Genomic DNA, 20577 nt, shown 5'->3' on the forward strand with positions numbered 1-20577 from the left:
TTTTCTGGAAAATTCGTACCAAAATGCTTTTGTACCCTTGTAAACAATATAATGAGCTGTCATTGGAATTATTTTAACAGCTGTCGGACGAGTGGCTTAAAAATGGCAGTAGTCTGAAGTTAGTTGTAGTTTTTTCATCTCACCCTGCATTCCTTGTTTTTTACGAAAATAATTGTATATCCTCCATTAAACCCTTTAAAATTGACTGTTATTCCTTTTCAAATTTTGTCATTCCATTGTCACTAAATTTCACATTAATTTCAATTCATTTCCTCGCCACCAAAAAACACCTGGCCCAGAGATTAGTTAAACAATTAAGGATTACGACTTCAGGTTCAAACTGCATTTGAAAATAAATAAGGGTCAAGTTATTACTTGTCGTCTTTGCACTCTGGCACAAAAAAAATCGCAAAAAATCAACCTGGCTGATATCAAGTAACCAAAAAAAAGGCAAAATGAAATGAGGGTGAAAAACATATGAAACCATTACGCTTTTTATTTTTGCCTTTTCATTTATTTCTCATGTCTAATAAGCCGGTGTTTCTTTCACGAAACCACCGCTCTCCCTCCCTCTCCACTATGGCAAAATGAGCAAAATTGTGTGGTTGTTGGTTTGTTCTACAAAGTATTGACATAAAAGTCACAAGTCCAGCACGTGCCAATATTGGTTGTGCAAAAAAAAAGAATGAAATTACCCTCAGAACGTTTTTGAGTTCCTTCTTCGACTGCCACCATCCAATTTACGTTTGCCTTAATTTTCGAAAATATGTTTTGTTTAAAAGCAAATTTGGTAGAGTGCTTTAGGTTTATATGTTGTGACCTTAAATATGTTGAAATTCGATTAGGGTAGCTGACGGAATGAAATGCCAAAACATAAGAACAAAAATTAAAAAAAAAAAAAAAAAAACCATAGGGGTTCTTCCCTTAGCAGCACATACGCCATACGGAGGTAATTGTTTCGATTCCAACTCTCTAAGGACTAATTTAAAAGGCCAGGAACCAAACACAAAGATTATTATCATTATTGACTTTAAATGAATTAACAATTTTCCTTACATGCATACATGCATGTATGGATTACAAACATGGCAGGTGGGAAATTTGGAATGAAAAACAATTTTCTATAAAGGCAACTTGAAATAAAGTTTTTAATTAAGGAAAACATTATTGTTTCCTTTTTAAGTTTTTTTTTTTTTTTTGGAAAAAAATTAAAATTTTTGCAATATTTCTTTTCACTTTTTGCCTCAAATCCGCCTAAAAAAAATACCCTTCTATTCTTAGATCTACAACCTTAGCCGCATGAAATAAGGGGTTTACCCTAACCCCATTTATAGAAATGTTTTTTTTTTTTTTTTTTTTTTTTATATATTTACATTTCGCTTGAAATTCCCGTTCTACGTTTGCTGCTTTGGGAATTACCCAAAGCAAAAATATCTCTGAAGGGAATGGCAGAAGAGAAAAAAAAAAGAAAGCACACGGGCTAAACCAAATCTCCTCACATTAGCAAATTAATCCAATGATTTAAATTGAATAGTTTTGTGTTTCTCCCGCCTTTCTTCCCTTTTACCGCCAACAACAAAGAACAACAAAGGGCACCGACCAACCAGCCAGTTGGACGTAAGTAATGGTTTTAATCTAATCAGAATAGGGAAGAAAAGAAAAGTTGAACGATTTTCATTGTTGGCCATTTTGTTATGGGTGTTTTTAAGGTTTCTTCTATGAATTGTAGTGGCCAGAGAATAGTTTGGGAGGAAGTCCTGAAAATCCTTAATCATTCCTTATTGATTCAGGACATTCTGCATTTTTTTTTGCAAAGATCTTCGTAGACTTCTAGAAACTACTTTAAACAATTTTCAAAGCCTTTAGATCGTCGATTTTCTTTTAGCTTTTTTTAGCAGGTCGTGAATTTTTTAAAAAGTCGCATTAATGCGGATTTCTTTTTTAAATATGTTTCAAGGACCAGCAGATCGTAGATTTAGCCTCTTGGATATTTTTAGGAATATATATTTTTAAAAAAAATATTTAAGGAATATTTTTAAGGACCATGATGGATTTAAATGCATATTCGCAAGAACCGTCCGCTCGTGGATTTTCAACAATAGTTATTGTATTTTTAAAGAACTTTTAGATGGTGGATTTTTTTTTTTTGGTATATATATTTAAGATCTATCAGTTGTTGTTTTTTTTTTTTACAGAATATATTTTTTAAGGCCACTTAAAGTTAACATTCTGACGTCTTAAATCATATTTTTTAAACACTTAGGAGTATGATCTGCGGATTTTAAAAGCTAATCTTTACCCTCGGAACATACGAGCAATAGCTATGGATTTTGTATACCCTCCACCATAATATGAAGGTTATGTCGGGTGAAATAAAAAAAACTGCAACAAATTCAAACGCCATAATTTTATCTTTTTTTTGAGTGAAAACAAAAAATGTTGGAAATAGTATCAAATTTTAGAATAAGTTTAGATTTGTTCGAATTGGTGTCGGAAGTAGCAAACGGCCAATGAAACCGTCACACGCTGCCCGAATATTGCTCTGCGGTATTTTGGCCCATTCCCCGCTTGCTTGAGGTGATCGACACTCTGGTATTTTTTAGTGCAAACCTTACTTTCCAAAATACTCCAGACACAATAGTCCGACGACTTGTATCCGGTGACCATTCTTGGGTGACACGTGCTGAGTGCGATGGTGCTGAGTCCTATTAGCATGTCCAAGGTCTGGGCCCAAAATGTTTGCGCGCCCAAGGCTTTAATATACCCTCCAGAATATTTCCGTGATAATATTAGGCATTTATTCTAATGCCACGTTCGATTAAGCGGAGAGCGACCATCGGCTGTTATAGCGGCCCACACCATCACCATGACCGACGCTTGAGTTATGGTGGCCAACCGAAAGTGCAAATTTTCAAACTGATGAACAACGATTGTTTTCCCATTGGAGAAAACCAAATTCAGCAGTTCACCACTTTCGGTCAAGCGAAGCAACTCTTTAGCTATTTTGATTCTTTTTTCTTTCTGTTGCGATGTAAGTTGTTGCACTTTTTGGAATTTCAATGGCTTTACTCCGAGCTCATTTTTCAATATTTCCCGAATGGAACATTGCGATATGTTCAGCTCACGAGCCATTTTTCGGCCACTGCGACGCGGGTTTAGACTTACGTTTCGGACCATTTCTACTGATGTTGCTGTTTTCTTCCGTCCACTACCTTGACGTCGGCCAACGCTTCCAGTATCACGGTAACGAGCGATGGTACGAGACACAATAGATTTATTCACATTTAAATGCTGGAGTGTTCTAACGATAGCCAATTGTGGCCAAATAATTACGAATAAATTACAAATAACTTTTTTTCCGGAAAATTGTCACAAAAATGCATTTGTACGCTTGTAAACAATATAATAAGCTGTCACTGGAATAATTTTAACATCTGTCGGACGAGTGGCTAAGAAATGAAAGCATTCTGAAGTTGGTAGCATTTTTTCATCTCACCTTGTAAAGTATTTAATTTTTAGTATATGGGATGTTAAACCAAAATTCGGACATATATAGAAAACTTTCTGCGAGGACTTCAAATAAACCCTGAGGATCTGAACTGCCAACGATTATTCCTGATTTTCGTTCTTTCGCTCTTTGCTTCCAATTTCCTAATTGTTCAGCGCTCGCAAATATATTCAATGCCGGTATAACAGTATCTACTGATTCTCGTTTTTTTTTTTTTTTTTTGAGACTTTTTAATCAAGTCTTGGACTTTTGCCACACATCCTTTATGGAATGGCTGGTCTTCTGCCCTGGAAGAAGGCCTTTGAAAGATTTTCAATCTGTAACAGTTTTTCATCATTATTCTATTTATATATAATCTCTAGAAATATATTTTGACTAAAAAAATATTCTTCTGAGCGGGGACTCTAAAAGGTCCTGGTCTTAGATATGGAAGATTTTTTTTCAAATCTACTTATGTTCTCTTTAGAGTTTCTCCCAAATTCTCTGTGATTGTATTCATTTTAAATTTAATTAAAGTTTTCTCTTATAGTTTTTCATTCAATTTCAAAAAAAAACTGTTGCCATGCAGCACGAAAACAGCAGCAGCAACAGCAGAATTCTTATTCTGCTACATTCTCAGGCAATGGGAATTGTTGTTATTATTGGCCGACCACAGCCAAAACTCTAATGGGGTAACATGCAACCAGCCAGCCAGTCGAACGAACGAACGACGAACAAAACGAAACAATCATTCAACCTTTTTATGATTATTTATCTTGACTTGTCTGTTCTATTGGTTTCGGCTGCCAAGTGAAAGGAAACACACCAAAAAAAAAAAAGTTGGGCCACAAACCATGGCTCGAAAAAATTGCACACATACATACAAACTGCAAAAAGCAAGCTATTTGAAGTGGAGTATTGAGAACTAATGTTTGTGTGTGTGTGCACGAGTTTTACAGTTCTATTATTTTGTTTCTTTTTTTTTTTGTCCGGCTGGCCCAAAACAGCTGCTGACTGACCATGACCATAGAGCATTGCATCGAATATCCATCACCAGGGCGTCACACGAAAAATTAAGTCCATTCAATACAGGGCTGATGAAGTTGTGGACGACACATTGGTTTGACAACGTGATCTAATGAAAAGTTATGGTCAAAATGGAAAAAAATTTTATAGTGCAGCCTAAAAGTAGGCTATAAAGTTTATAAATATCCTAAAAGTAGGCAATAAATTTTGAAAATATTCTAATTATATAAAATAGTCAAATTGCAAAACCACCATATACATTGTAATTAAATCCATATTCAGTTAATTATACCCTCCACCATAGTATGGAGGGTATATTAAGTTTGTCATTCCGTTTGTAATACCTCGAAATATACATTTTAGACCCCACCAAGTAATATATATACTTTGATCAGCATAAAAGTCTATGTCGATTTAGCAATGTCAGTCCGTCTGTCCTTCTGTTGAAATCGCTCTAGCTTCCGAACGAAATGAAGTAGGTTGATAAAATTTTACTCAAATGTGTATTATGTCTGCAGGACTTTTAGTATTAGGAATGGGTGATGTAGGTCCACGTTTTGATATAATTTTTGATTTGAAATTTGCAGTTCGTAATGGGTACTACAGCCTATGACAGAAAATTGTCTGTACAGGTCCACGTCTTTGTATTGTCCCCATATAACGGTACCTCCGATATTCGGTATTTGGTTTTGATGATTTTACCGACTTTATTCACCGGAATTTTTTCAAATTTGGTATTTGAAGTTCGTAACGGATGCTACAGCCTATGACAGAAAATTGTCTGTGCAAGCCCCATATAACGGTACCTTCCGATATTCGATACTTTGATGATTTTAGCGACATTTTTACTGGAATTTTTTTAAATGTGGTGTTTGAAGTTCGTTATGGATACTACAGCCTAAGACAGAAAAAATTGTCTGTGCAGGTCCACGTCTTCGTATAGCCCCAATATACTCACCGATTTTTTTTTATTCAAGTTTCGCCTTTGAATATTGTAATGGTTTATGACAAAAGTTGCATATGCAGGTCCATGTCGTCGTATAGACCTTAACAAAAGGGCTAAATTCGGTATTTTTAAACTTTAATAGATTTTGTTTTTTGAAAATTGCCAAAATCGTTCCAAATGGTGGATGGTATTCAAAAATCGGCCCGGCCGAACTTACAGTTTACAGTTTTTACTTGTTCTATATTAGTTTCAAAAGACCCCAATTTAATTCAGAAAAAAAGATATTACACCTCCCCTCTTTTCGCCACTTTACGAAAACACTGACGTCAGACTGCTGCAATATGACTGCCGTTTTGAGTGGCACAATATTGAGGTTGATAGCTTATGCTTTGCCTCAATACTCTTGTGGCTAACATTTTGTGTTGGCCAAGTTGGTGATATTCGAGTAGCTTTTTGATGGTGGTAGTGGTGCCATTGGTTGTGGCCGAAAAGGGGATGCGAAAAAATACAGCACAACACCAACAAATAAACGCTACTTTCTAAATGAATGAAGTCTACTGCTGCTGCATCAAATCAACTTAAAATTTTCGAGCTACCTCGACCGGGCCATTTTTTGTTCTTGTTTGCGGTTGCTTACTCACCGGTCTTTCGGTCATATAATTTCATTTTGGCAAACATTTCAAACAAAATTTTTTACGACATATCGTCTTGGACAAGTCACTCAATTCAATATTAGCCGGTTGGGTATCGTTGTAACGACGACCATTAGAGCTAATAACATGGAAAGGTCTTTCAAATTTCCTTTGTGGAGAGGGAAAGAGAGTTGGGGGAATGAAAACTATCACTGGTATTAAATTGCAGATCATAGTAAATGAAGTTTTGTAGCCTTTTATTTGAAATTATAGACATTGGTCAAAAAAAGTTCAGTTGTGATGTCAACTTAAAGAAAGGGTTCTTTTGAAGCGGCAAATTAAAAAAATAATTGAAAATTGAGGACTGATTACTTTGGAACTTTACCAAAATTTACGGGACAAAAATTAAGAGAAAATTTGAAGAAATTTTAGACAAAGAGGGACCATAGAAGTAACTGAATTCAATAAAAACTCTCTAGGGAAAAGTTTTTTTTTTCAAAGCAAAAACTATGCCCTAATATGACTGATAATTTTCTATAGAAAACAAGTTAAAAATTATCAGTCGGTTTGGCGACAGATGTATACCCCCAGCCAATGTTCGATTATTTAAATATATTTTGACTTCTGCTATGATTATTCAAATTTTGGAACACCTATGGAGTAGGTTCCGAAGAAATGGGCCAATATTGTCCATTTCGTATCGGACTGAAATAAATATGATATAAATATTGCGACATTCCAGGTTTGGACTATATTGGTTACTTCCTCCACTTTATATGGGATATGTGACCAGAAAAGGTTTCGCAGGTAGATCTTGTGAAAAAAATGTTTTTCTGTGTGAAATTCGAAGAGAGGTGGATGCATATTGCGCTTTCTCTGAGCATTTTCAAAATCTTGAACCATATATGGGGGGGGGGGGGGGGGGTTTACCACAATAAATGGTCCGATCTCTACCATCTTTATAACAGATTTTGTGTTGATGAAAATATTGAGATGAAACAAGTCTGAAAGGATATCGGTCCACTCCATCCAGTGCCTCACCCACAAAAGGTCAACATTTTGAATATCATAAAACGCGAAACTAATATCCGATAGTTTCGCGTTTTATGATATTCAAAATGTTGACCCTTTGTGGGTGAGTTACCAGAAGGAGTGGGCCGATATATGGCATCTTCACAGCAGGTCTTGTGTTAGTAGAAATAATGGGATGTCGGAAATGTGAGGAGAACCGGATGCTTATTTCGTTTATTTTTGTGCTTCAAAGATATTAATTCATGCATATTCAAAATGTTGACCCTTTGTGAGGGAGGTACCAGAAGGAATGGGCCAATATTTTCCATCTTAGCACCGGATCTTGAGTTAAAAAAAATATTCTGATGTGTGTAATTTGAAGACAATCGGGCTCTTATATCACATTTTATAAGAGTTATAATTATTCAAAATGTTGACTCTTTGTGGATAAGGCACTGGATGGAGTGGACGGATATTGTCCATTTTCAAACCTAACCTAACCCTGATGGAAGTATTAGGATTTGCAAACTTAAAGCCAAATCGGATTATCTTTTGGCTCTCCGTGCTGTAAAATATATTTTTTTTTGGAAATTTCAACCTTTTGTGGAGGATGTACCAAAAGGAGTGGACCGATATTGCCCATCTCCGAACTAGATCTATGTTTGATAATAATATTACAATGTACCATGTTTTTGGACCAAATCGGATACTCCCGGACCTACCGACGGACTAGATCGCTAGATCGACTCCAAATGTCCTGAAACGAATTTGGTCCAAAGAGACCTAAGGTCTAAAATCGTTATTTCGATGAGGCACGTGTTTTGGCCGTATCAAATGATATATACCCTCTCTACCCGTATGACTGGGGGTATAAATATATAGGACATTTTTCTCCGAACCTTCCTCTATGGGTAGAAGAATTTCCCATCCCAATTGGATAGCGGATTTTCTCTATAATATATACTGCCTCCAGGGAACTGAGATTTTTCCATAGAAAAAATAATTGCACTTCAAAGGAATTATTTATTTATTATTTTTTTTTTTTTTTGAAAAAAAAAAAGCTTTGAAAATTATTAAAAATGCCGGTTCCTTGGGACCTCAGTCTGTAGCGGACTGAAATTTTTATGTAAAAACAAACCCAGTTCAGAGAGGAACTGCATTTTTTTCTGTTCACTAAAATCTCAGTCTTCAGTCTAAAATTTTTCTGCAGTTTTTTTTCTATAGGAAAACCCTAATTCCAGAGGTAGAAAAAACATTAACCCGGGGTACTGTAATTTTTCAATGAAAAAGACCTCAGGCCCCTGACTGAATTCAATTTTGTTTTCTACAGAAAAAGTCTAAACCTGGATGGCACTAGCAATGCCTGGGAAAATTTTCAGTCCGTAGAGAACTTGGAAAAACATCAATCTTCCCACGACTAAAGTTTTACATTAGAAAAACTTTCTGAAAATTATAAAAACCTTAATCCATCCTCTAAAGGGAATCGAAATGGTTTCCAATGGGAAAAAACCTTATTTCTGAAGTCTGAAAATTTCCTATTGACGAAATCCTGAAATTGGTCATGGCCAACCCCCCCCCCAATTGACTTTGAAAATAAAAATAAAACGCTTTCATTTTTTTTTGTTTTGGTTGAAAATGCCAGTGAATCCTTGCAAACAGCTAAAGAGATCCTTGTTATGGTTTGCACACATACACACACACACACTCGCAGACATTGTTAACATTTTTATGACATTATGGCTGATTGTTGTCGCCTTCAATGTCAGTCCATTTGTCCGTCCATTTGTTTGTGTTGTTGTTGCAGCCTGGTGTGGTCGTTTTGTGTCGCGACAAAATGCATTTAAATAAATTAATGATGAAGTTTGAAGACTGCTTATTTCTGAGCAAAATTTCTTTGTGTTTTCCTTTACGCAGTAAAAACACAAAAACAAAAAAGCCAAAGCAAAAAAGGAAATCCACCACATTATGGACTTGACTTGGTTTTTAAGGAGTGTCGCGTCAATTGTCTCGTTTCCTAAAGCAAATAAAACAACATTTAAAAATAAAGTTGTTTTTTTTTTGCAAAAATTGTTGCTACCCCTCTTTTTTCATAATTCATTTTTGTACAAGGAAGTTTCATGGAAAAGAGAGGATTGGTGGGTGAAAGAGTCTGAACTTCAACAATTCAAGATCGCATGTTGGATGTAATGTTTTTTTTTTTTTCTTTTTGCATTTATTATTATAATTCTTTGTGTAAACTTTTCGAGTGGAACGAACAGCGTGGAGACCAGTGACAGAATATATCCAACACAGCCATCCATCTATCCGCTCCACAGCCATACATATGTCCATGGTTTGTCCTCAAAGCAGGATTTATGAAGTTTTGTGTTTTTTCTTAACTTCCACGAATACCCTGAGTTACGATTTCAAAACGCAAACTTTTTTTATTAACGCCACATATATTTTTGCAATGACAGGAGAAGTGGAAAGAAAAAACGAATTGCAACAAGGAAGAAGATTAATATGGGGTTTCCATCGGTCTTTTTCCCATTAGTTCTTATTTTGGTGGTTAATTCTTTCCCTTTGTTTTAAAAATAATTTTGATTTGACACATTTCTTGGGCTTTTTATTATTGTAGCTGCGAGTTTTTATTTCTTGTTAATTTTTTTTTTTTTGGCTTTCAAAACAGCTCTCACCCCAAAATTGTGTTGAAGTGTCTTTAGTTAAATGATGACATACTTCTGGCAGGAATTAAATTTTTATATTATTTCAGTGGCTGTCTTTGTTATTTTATTTGTTTGCTCTCTCTCCAGCAGAGAGCAAAGTTCAAACTGTCAGGGTTCTTTTTGCTTCTGCATTTTTTTTTTGCTTTGGTTTGTGCGTGTGTTAATTAACAACTGTAAGTTTTGTGGATGTGTTAAAGTTCTAAAATTAGTGGCACTTTGTTCAAGTGGAGTTTGGAATCCAAGTTTTTTTTTTTTGTTTTATTTCAAAATATTTATATTGAATAGATGCCGTAGGGAGTGACAAGGTGTCGTGTACAGGGTGAGATAAAAAACAATGCAAAAAAGTCAAACGCCATAATTTTTACATTTTTTAAAACTTAATTGAATGAAGCCAAAAATGTCGGAAATAGAAACAAATTTTAAAATTAGTTTAGATTTGTTCGAATTGGTCACCTTTGGCACGAATTATAGCCTTCAAATGGCCAATGAAAACGTCACACGTTACCCGAATGTTGATCTGCGGTATTTTGGCCCATTCCAGGCAAAGCGCTTGCTTGAGGTGATCGACACTTTGGTATTTTTTAGTGCTAACCTTGCTTTCCAAAATACTCCAGACACAATAGTTCAATGGATTGGTATGCGGAGGAACCTCATTTTGTAACCATCTGTTGTGGCGCGTGCTGAGTGCGATGGTGCTGAGTTTTGAGAATGTTTGCGTGTCCAAAGCTTTAATACACCGTCCAGAATATTTTCGCGATAACATTCGGCATTTATTCTGATGCCACGGTCGATTAATACGAGCGGAGAGCGACCATCGGCTGTTATGACGGCCCACACCATCACCATTGCCTGCACTTGAGTTCTGGTGTCCTACCGAAGGTGCACATTTTCAGCTGACCTCTTTGGCTTTGAGTCTATTTTCTTTCTGTTGCGGTGTAAGTTCTTGCACTTTTTGGAATTTCAATGGCTTTACCCCGAGCTCATATTTGGCGAATGGAATATTGCGATATGTTCAGCTCGCGAGCCATTTATCGACCACTGCGACGCAGGTTTCGATCAAGTCGCTTCTTTACTTTTCTAATTTTAACAGCTGTCGGACGAGTGGCTTAGAAATGACAGCAGTCTGAAGTTGGTTGCAGTTTTTTCATCTCACCTTGTATAGTATGGAAATCACCACCATATCTCAACACCAGACATCAACAGAGACCCCAATATCAAATTGCGAGATTCCAGCTCAATTCTAGATACCAACAGAGACCTCAATATCAAATTTGGGGATTGCAGCCCATTCCCTTTGTCCAATACCAAATTTAGTACACATTTCCAAAACCTCCCCGTGACTCGCATTTAAAATTTGAGAATTCTAGTTTTTTAATACATTTTACTATTTTTCGTAAACTTTTAGTTCGAATTTCCAAAAACTAGGTTTTTAGTACTTTTCGAAAGCTTGAAGTTCGAATTTCCAAAAACCCTGTGGTAAACCTTTCCTGTGCTCCATCAGTGACTCTCATTCCAAATTTTAGAATTCTAGCTTTTTAATACATTTTAGTATTTTTCGTAAACTTGAAGTTCGAATTTCCAAAAAAAAAACACTTTACTACATCCATCCTGCACTCCATTAATGACTCTCATTCCATATTTCAGAATTCTAGTATTTTTGTACATTTTAGTACCTCTCGTTATCTTTAAGTTTGAATTTTCAAAACCCCTTTCGTACATCTATCCTGCACCCGTTAGGCCGTTCTCTGTCTGGGACTGATATTTATACCCTACAACACTATGTGTTGGAGGTATTATATGTTTTATTGGGCCTAAAATTATGTAACACCTCGAAACATTGGTTTCCCACATAGGAACGTATTTATGGATCTTCCTATCTCGCCGAGCTGAGTCGACTAGCTATTTATGTCCGTCCGTCCGTCTGTCCATGTTAATTTGTAATCACTCTACAGGTCGCAATTATGGCCCGATCTTCATGAAAATTAGAATGGAGGTGAGGCTAGAGCCAGAATAGAAGCCTATTGCTTTTGGAGATTATCGTTTAATATTTAGGGGTTCAAAAAGGCCCAAAAACTGAAAATTTTCCTGATCACACAATTGAAGCCAATCGACACGCCTGAGAAGAGAGTTAAGGTCAGAGAAGAGTTCTAGCATTTTGGATGATCATTGGATTATATGTAGCTCAAAAATGAACCACAAGAACTAACAGCACGACGGAGTTCGTAAATATTGGGCAAATGTCTCTGATCAAAATGCTAAGGGTAATACCTGGGCAGTGCTCCGTGGCGTACTTTCAAAAGCGAAATCTCCCAAAATGGATTTGGACATAAAAGGGCTTCAACATATTGTAGTGTTGTAGGATATCACATGGTTGGCCCCGCACGACTGTAGCCTTTGCTTACTTGTTTTGAATTATTTTTTTATAGAAAAATCCTTGGATTTGAAGACAAAATTCTATGTTCCTTGGGATTGATATTTTTTCTAAGGAAAAACTCCTGTCTCTTGGATGTAATATTTTACTTAAACCTTTAAACAAATTTGCCGTCTCTTAGAAATAATATTTTTTGCCAGAAAATAGAGAAATTATTGGTAATTTCAGACTGATTTTTTTTAAAGAAATTTTATACGTTTATGGGAATTTAATGATAAAATATTCAGTGTTTGGAATTTCTGTTTCTAAAAGATAATTGTTAATCATAATAATTAATAATACATTTTTTTCTTTATTTTCCAGGTAAGTGTTGATCACTTAAAAGATTTCAGTTTCAAGCGACTAAATAGCGTAAGTCAAACTTAATTTGTATAAAATATTTAACACATTTAGTTTTTGTTTTGTTTTATTTTATTTATTTATTTATTTTTATTTTTTTTTTTTTTTTTTTTTGTAAATTAAATCAACGGATGTTTGGAGGCTTTTGGACCTCCATTACAATGTCATTTTTATCGAAATAATTTTTCATGATAAAATTCTACCCCCACACACAAATAAACTGTGAAATGAAATTTGTTAAAGTTCTTTGACATTCATTGTCTGCCGTTTTGATAAATAAAATATTTATTTCGTTTTTGGTTTTATTTTATTAAAGTTCTTTTTTGTTATAAATCAAAGCTAAACTAAATATGAATGTGTGTTATTTGTGAAAACAAAAACCAACTCAATATGGCATGCAATTCACAGTTTAAACAATACAAACAAAAACAAATTAAACCAAACAAATGAAATAAAGAAAAAATGAATTTATTTGTGGCGGGAGGTGTTAGTGGCAGTGGCGACGTTGCCGGTGCCGGCTAATCAAGTCTTCCATGACATGGAATTTATCCATGGCTTTGGAGCCAATGAACAAAACGACAGACAGAAACACAAATAAAAACCTACCATCACCCCCACAGTAGTACAGTTGATTATTTATTAAGCCAGTAATTTTTTTTTCGGATTTATTTTGTTATATTTTTAATTTATTTAATTTTTTCAAGACTTTTGTGTAATAGTTTTGTTTCACGGTCTCTGATAGCCACAAAGAAATGTGTGATTGTGTTTTTTTTTCTATTTTATTACAAATGTCTGGCCTTAATAACTGTATTGGAATAGAATGCAACTTGCATGGTACCCAATTTGGAGGATTTAAAGAAGACAGCAGAAGTCGGCGGGAAAATTAAGGTTGAGTGGATATACAGGGTGATATGAAAAAAAAACTGCAACCGACTGCTATAATTTTTAAGCCACTCGGCCGACAGCTGTTAAAATTATTCCAGTGACAGCTCATTATATTTTTTAAAAGCGTACAAAAGCATTTTGGTGAGAATTTTCCAGAAAAAAAGTTATTCGTGACGGAATTCAAGCGTGATAGTGTGATTACTTAATATTTGGCTGGAAAACCACAAGTGGCTATCGTAAGACCACTCCAGCATTTAAATGTGAATAACTGTTTTGTGTCTCGTACCATCGCGGAAGAAAACAGCAACATCAGCAGAAATCATTCGAAAAGTAAAGAAGCGACTTGATCGAAACCTGCGTCGCAAAGGCCGAAAAATGGCTCGAGAAAAAATGAAAAATGAGCTCGGGGTAAATCCATTGAAATTCCAAAAAATTGCAAGAACTTACACCGCAACAGAAACAGAAATAGAAAAACAGAAAAGAAACAGAAAAGAAATAGAAAATAGTTGTCTCGCTTGGCCGAAAATGGTGAACTGCCGAATTTAGTTTTCTACGATGAGAAAACATTCCTTGTCCAGCAATTTGTAAACAAACAAAATTATCGTGTTTATTTGCCAAAGAGGTCAGCTGAAAATTTGCAACTTCGGTTGGCCACCAGAACTCAAGCGTCGGCCATGGTGATAATGTGGGCGTATCACCGTGGCATCAGAATAAATGCCGAATATTATCGCGACAATATTCTGGAGGGTTTCGTGATTTTGAGTACGTGGGTACCTGCCGCTTTGGCTTAACCCCACGGTGAATACAATGCGTCTACCAACGCCCCCACATCGAAATGTGAGTACCAATAGTTCACACGTATTTGGACGTGATCATCCCTTGGTTAGGGGCGGAGCCTATCTAAACTCCTGCCTTTCTATGGGTCAGGCACCCGGTTGAAAATGCAACTCCACATTCGAGTTAATACTTTACCCGCGATTTGGGTACAAACCACAGCCACCGCGAAGCTCCCACAAGGGGGCCAACACCAATTGTCAGGCTACGTCCAAGGACCTAGGCACCCGATAATCCTCAGCCCCCAGAAAAGGGGGACTGAACATTTTCTAACGATAATCCTCAGCCCCCAGAAAAGGGGGACTGAACATTTTCTTACGAAAATCGTCAGCCACCAGAAGAAAGGGACTGAACATTTTCTAACGAAAATCCAAAGCCCCTCGGATGGGGACTGAAAATTTTTCTAACGAAAATTCTAAGTCCCCAGAAGAGGGGGCTGACAATTATCTAACGAAAATCCTAAGCCCCTCGGATGGGGACTGAAAAATTTTCTAAAGAAAACCCTCAGTCCCATGAATGGGGACTAAAAATTTTTCTAAAGAAAACCCTCAGTCCCATGAATGGGGACTGAAAAATTTACTAAAGAAAACCTTCAGTCCCATGAATGGGGACTGAAAATTTTTCTAAAGAAAATCCTCAGTCCCGTGAATGGGGACTGAAATTTTTTGTATAAAAAATTCTGAATCCTCGGTGAACTTAACATTTTTTTGTGGATTTCAAAATTATTTACTCCCCAACCTTGCTCATTATCTCGTGACAAAATATGCCATTGGAATGTGTTGATATATGGCGAACATATATATTAAAGAAAAAATTCCAAAAAAGTCGAATACCCAATTTGTTGTTGTCAATATGGCAAAAAGGCAAAAAAAAAGTGGAAATAATCCCATATAAATAAGAATAACTGATGGCGTTAATGTGTTTATAAGTCTACGCCACTTTGGCCGCCATAGAATTTCAGCGAAGTGTTGAACAGAGAGAAAAAAATTCCCGATTTTATGGTGTTTGTGTTAAAAAAAAAAAAAATGCAAAAAAATGTTATTTTTATTTTAGTGCGATTTTCATTGCTTGCTGGCGCGCCATTCTCCATTGTTGTCTTCTTGGGGGTTTTATTTTGAGGTAGCGTGCAATTCTCAAAGTCATTGACTTACCGCCATATTAACCAACTCGAAAGCAGCAACACCACCATCGGGCCAAGCAGGCAGGCAGCCACAAAATTTACAGCCGCCAAGAGCCACTTTTGTCGTTTGGCTTACCTTTTTTTAAATGAAAACTACAGTGGGACAATAATAAAATTTTTCTTAAAATTTGAATAAGAGATTCCTTATTTATTTTTAATTTTAAATTTTATAAAATCCCAGATTTGGTTATTAGTCAAATTTTGGTGACCATAACCCCGTCCACCTGTATTTAAACACCAAATTGGATATTTGGATTTTTTTGCATCGATTTTGTTTGCGGATTTTCGCAAAAGCATTCAACAAACCAAATAATACTTGAAATTGAAAAATAAAAATCCAAAAAAAAAAAAAAAAATAATTCTAAATTTCAGTCACGTTATAATGACGCGCCGCATACTAAACGAGTATAAGTAAATTCGGAGCTGAGAAAATATTTTTAAGTGTTTTTTTTTTTTTTTGTTTTTTTTTTTGTACACCAAAATTGGACTGTTGAGCGTTTTAATTGCTATTGAAAAAAAAAGAAACACAAACCTAATGGAGTTAAATTTTTAATGAACAATTTAATTAAGCTTATCTATCGTGCTCTCTCTCTCTCGCCGTCTATATCTAATATGGATATTCTAACTAAGATAGCATCGTCGGTAGTACATTGTGGAAATTAAGTGTGTTCGTATAGGGGGGAGGGGATGGGGTGCATAGTGTGGCTTGTCAATGAACTGAAACAATGTCCGCTGAGACTTTGAGTTTGACCGCCGGAACACCAGCAATTCGTTAGCCAACACACTTAATAGTAACTATGTCTAGCGTTAAGCTAATTAATTAAGACAGCGGTCCTGTGAGTGGAACATAGAAAGGGAGAATGAGGGAAAAAGGGGGAGGGAAATTACGGGGGTGATTAAATTACAGACGTCTAAATTGTTGTTTAAGTTTTCAAATGTATTTCTCATAAAATAAAAATAGATAAAAAAAATACTTACATTTAAAAATCTATAAACTGTTCAGAATTGAAAAACAAAGGGTGCTCCAAACGTAATGTAGTAACAGGGAAAGGATTATAGCAAGTACTGGCTTAATAAAATTTTTGATTATTTTTCAATAATATTTATTATTAAAATTAAATCGAACATAAAAAAATCTATATCCTGCTCAGCATTTTTTTTCTCATAAAATTAAAATTGATAAAAAAATATATAAATTTAAAAATCTATAATCTGTTCAGGACAGAAAAGCAAAGGGCGCTCCAACCGGAATGCTGCAACAGGGAGAGAGATAGAGAGAAAAGGATTAGAGCAAGTGCTAACATAATAACATTTTTTATTATTTTTCCAAATATATTTTTTATAAAATTAAAATTGAGTATAAAAATCTATATCCTGCTCAGATTGCTTCAACTAAATTGCAGAATACAGTCACTTTTGCCGACAGATATATACCATCAGCCAATATTTGATTATTTAAATATACAGGGTGAGATGAAAAAACTGCAACCAATTTCAGACTGCTGTCATTTCTAAGCCACTCGTCCGACAGCTGTTAAAATAATTCAAATGACAGCTCATTATATTGTTTACAAGCGTACAAAAGCAAATTTATGAGAATTTTCCAGAAAAAAGTTATTCGTGATGGAATTCAAGCGTGATAGTGTGATTTCTTTATATTTGGCTGGAAAACCACAAATGACTACCGTTAGAGCACTCCAGCATTTAAATGTGAATAAATCTTTTGTGTCTCGTACCATCGCTCGTTAAACTGATACTGCTAGCGTAGCCCGAGGTCAAGGAAGTGGACGGAAGAAAACAGCAACATCAGCAGAAATGGTTCGAAAAATAAAGAAGCGACTTGATCGAAACCCGCGTTGCAGTGGCCGAAAAATGGCTAGTGAGCTGAACATATCGCAATATTTCTTTCGACAAATAATGAAAAATGAGCTCGGGGTAAAGCCATTGAAATTCCAAAAAGTGCAAGAACTAAAGAGTTGCTTCGCTTGGCCGAAAGTGGTGAACTGCCGAATTCAGTTTTCTCGTTGAGAAAACATTCTTTGTCCAGCAGCTTGTAAATAAACAAAATAATCGTGTTGTTGTTTTCATTGGGTATTAAGGCCATAATTCGTCCCAAAGGTGACCATTTCGAACAAATCTAAACTTATCCCCAAACTTGATGCTATTTCCGATATTTTTTTCTTTCATTCACTAAACTTAAAAAAAAAAATGTAAAAATTATGGCGTTTGACTTTGTTGCAGTTTTTATACCCTTGTCATTCCGTTTGTAACTCCTCGAAGTACTCATGTCAGACCCAACAAAGTATATATATTCTTGATCAGCGTAAAATTCTAAGACGATTTAGCCATGTCTGTCTGTCTGTCCGTCTGTCTGTCTATTGTAATCACGCTATCTTTCGTGCAAATTGAGGTAGAAGGCTAAAATTTTGCACACATGTAAATTTTGCCAGTAGGCAGGTTAAGTTCGTAAATGGGCCATGTAGGTCCAAGTTATCATATAGCTCCCATATAACGGTACCTCCCGATATTCGGTATTTTGATGATTTTAGCGACATTATTAATCGGAATTGTTCAAAATTTGGTATTTGAAGTTCGCAATGGATACTACAGCCTAAGACAGAAAATTGTCTGTTCAGGTCCACGTCTTCGTATAACCCCCATATTATTTTTTGGATATTGGCAAATTTGTACCAAATGGTGGAGGGTATTAAAAGTTCGACCCGGCCGAACTTACAGTTTTTTTACTTGTTTTATCTCACCCTGTATTCTATTCAGAATTGAAAAGTAAAGGGTGTTCCAACCATAGTGCAGAAAACAATTTTTATTGAAAAACGAAATTAAATAGAATTCACATACCGAAAAGCTTTAGAAGGACCTTTTGTCCGCTTAATTTTTTTAACTAAATGTTGTCAATATCCTCTTCTTTGCCCCAAATGCGACAATTTTGCTTGTTTCCATATGGATCTTACGGTGCTTTTCTGCTTCCAAAATCCGTACGCAAGATTACCCTTATTTTTGGAGCTATTTCGCAGAATTTCCCTTCTTCCTTTCAGCGGAATGATAAAGTAAATATCTTTCAAATCAAATCACAAAATTGGTTCTGGTAATATGGAATTATCCAACCCTGGCTTTTCTTACTCTACAGTAACTTATGCTACTCCCTCTCTCTCTCTCTCTCTTCTCCCTCTCTCAATCTGCAACCGAATTTACAAGCACTTTAACTTAATTCATTGCCAATTAGTTACAACATTGAACAAATGCTACAACAACAGCAACAACCACACAAAAGTTGCATTACAAATTCAATTGAATTCTAAACGATTTCTGTCGGCCGGCCCGTCTATCTAACCAATTTGGTATTCGTAACCTAACCCCAGTAACACACTGACTGACTGACTAAATGAAACACAAATAACAGCCAATTAAAGTTTTGTTTGATTTTGATTGTTGTTGTTTTTTTTTTTTTTGTATTTTTTCTTTGGTTCTTTAGCCGCGTGTTGTAATTACTGTTGTTGTCAAAGTTAACAATTCAAATTTGTGACAAGTTCAAGTTTAAATTGTTTTACAACACTTTGGAAAAACGTCAGACAATCGAGAGAGAGGCAAAGTAATTGAAAATCATGTCCATTTGTAAAATTCGAAACATCTGGTTGAAGGTTTCGTTGAACAGAACAAAAAACAAACTGCAAATGTTGCGAATTATTACGAAATTGTTGTATTTTGATACATATGTTGTTGTAAATAAAAAAAATAATGAATGGGTATAATTATTTTCCTTGAATTTAAACTGTGGAGGACAAATGATATTTTCAATATTTGTTATAAAGAATTCAAAAATTAAATGGTGAACTGTCCTTATATGTGACGATATTTTTTCGTAAAAAATGTCTTTAAAGAATAATCTAGAAAAGTTCTATCTTTAGCGATCGCTCAATGCCAATACTGTACCATTTAGTGCTTTTTGTAATTTTTAAGTACGAATTTGCAAGTGTCCGTCATATTTCACTCAAGTGTGACCATTAGATTTAAAATTTCATTGTTGAACCTTTTTTGTACTTTTCGTAACTTTAAAGTACGATTATTATCTTTTTTGACTTAAGAGTTCCTCAGCAAAAAATTTTAAATTCTTGCTCTTGCAGATCGATCAATGCTGTGCTTTATAGTACTGTTCGTACTTATTAAGTACAAGTTTTCCCAAAAAAAGCTCATATCGATCGTAATTCTCATATCCTTGAAGTTCGAATTTACAAGTATGATATTTGACATAAGACCAAAATATTCCAAAAAATGCAAATTCTTGATTTTTTTAATAGATTTATAACAATTTTGTACCATTGTACACCTTCAAGTATTTAAAGTGCTCTTTAAGTACAAGCCCAAAATTGCCCAATTTTAAACTTCATAGTTCTATCTCTCTACAAATTGCTCAATAAAAATGTATGGCCATATTGAAGCGTTTATTACTTTTTGTACCTTTGTGCGAATTTTCAAGTGACCGCCATAAGTCACCCTAAGGATCACTCGCAGAGAAGATATCAATTTTATCATTCCGCTTTAAACTCCTCGAAATATTCATGATAGACCCTACAAAGTATACTGCGTGAGATAAAAAAACTGCAACAAAGTCAAACGCCATAATTTTTACACTTTTTTGTTTAAATTTTATTGAATGAAACCCCCAGTGCTCAGAGGTATTTTGGCTCATTCCCGGCGAAGCGCTTGCTTGAGGTGATTGGCACTTGGGTATTTTTTAGTGCCAACCGTGCTTTCCAAAATACTCCAACACAATAGTCCAACGGATTGGTATCCGGAGATTCGATCCGAGGTATCCAATTGGTATCCGAGGAACCTCATTTTGTAACCATTCTTTGGTGTGCTGAGTGCGATGGTACTGAGTCGTGCTGGAATGTCCAAGGTCTGCGGCCAAAATGTTTGCATGCCCAAGACTTTAATACACCCTCCAGAATATTTTCGCAAAAATTTTCGGCATTTATTCTGATGCAACGGGCGATTAATACGAGCGAGAACGACCATCGGCTGTTATGGCGGCCCACACCTTCACCATGGTCGACGCTTGAGTTCTGGTGCCCAACCGAAGGTG

The 20577-nt window shown here is 35.5% G+C and overlaps 1 protein-coding gene across 5 annotated transcripts in view; it reads left to right on the forward strand.

Moving 5' to 3' along the window:
• Positions 1–20577, forward strand: part of LOC109611617 (transcription factor kayak) — a 132415-nt gene that overhangs the window by 85168 nt on the left and 26670 nt on the right. For 4 of the 5 annotated variants that reach the window (XM_020035505.2, XM_059121790.1, XM_059121794.1 and 1 more), the window contains one exon: positions 12542–12589. The exons of the other annotated variant lie outside the window; for it this stretch is intronic. In XM_020035505.2, coding sequence (XP_019891064.2) covers positions 12542–12589 — 48 coding nt within the window. The remainder of the gene's footprint in view (positions 1–12541; positions 12590–20577) is intronic. 5 annotated transcript variants of the gene reach the window in all.

The sequence above is a fragment of the Musca domestica genome, unplaced genomic scaffold (genome assembly GCF_030504385.1).
Source record: "Musca domestica strain aabys unplaced genomic scaffold, Musca_domestica.polishedcontigs.V.1.1 1, whole genome shotgun sequence".
Taxonomy (NCBI): Eukaryota; Metazoa; Arthropoda; class Insecta; order Diptera; family Muscidae; genus Musca; species Musca domestica.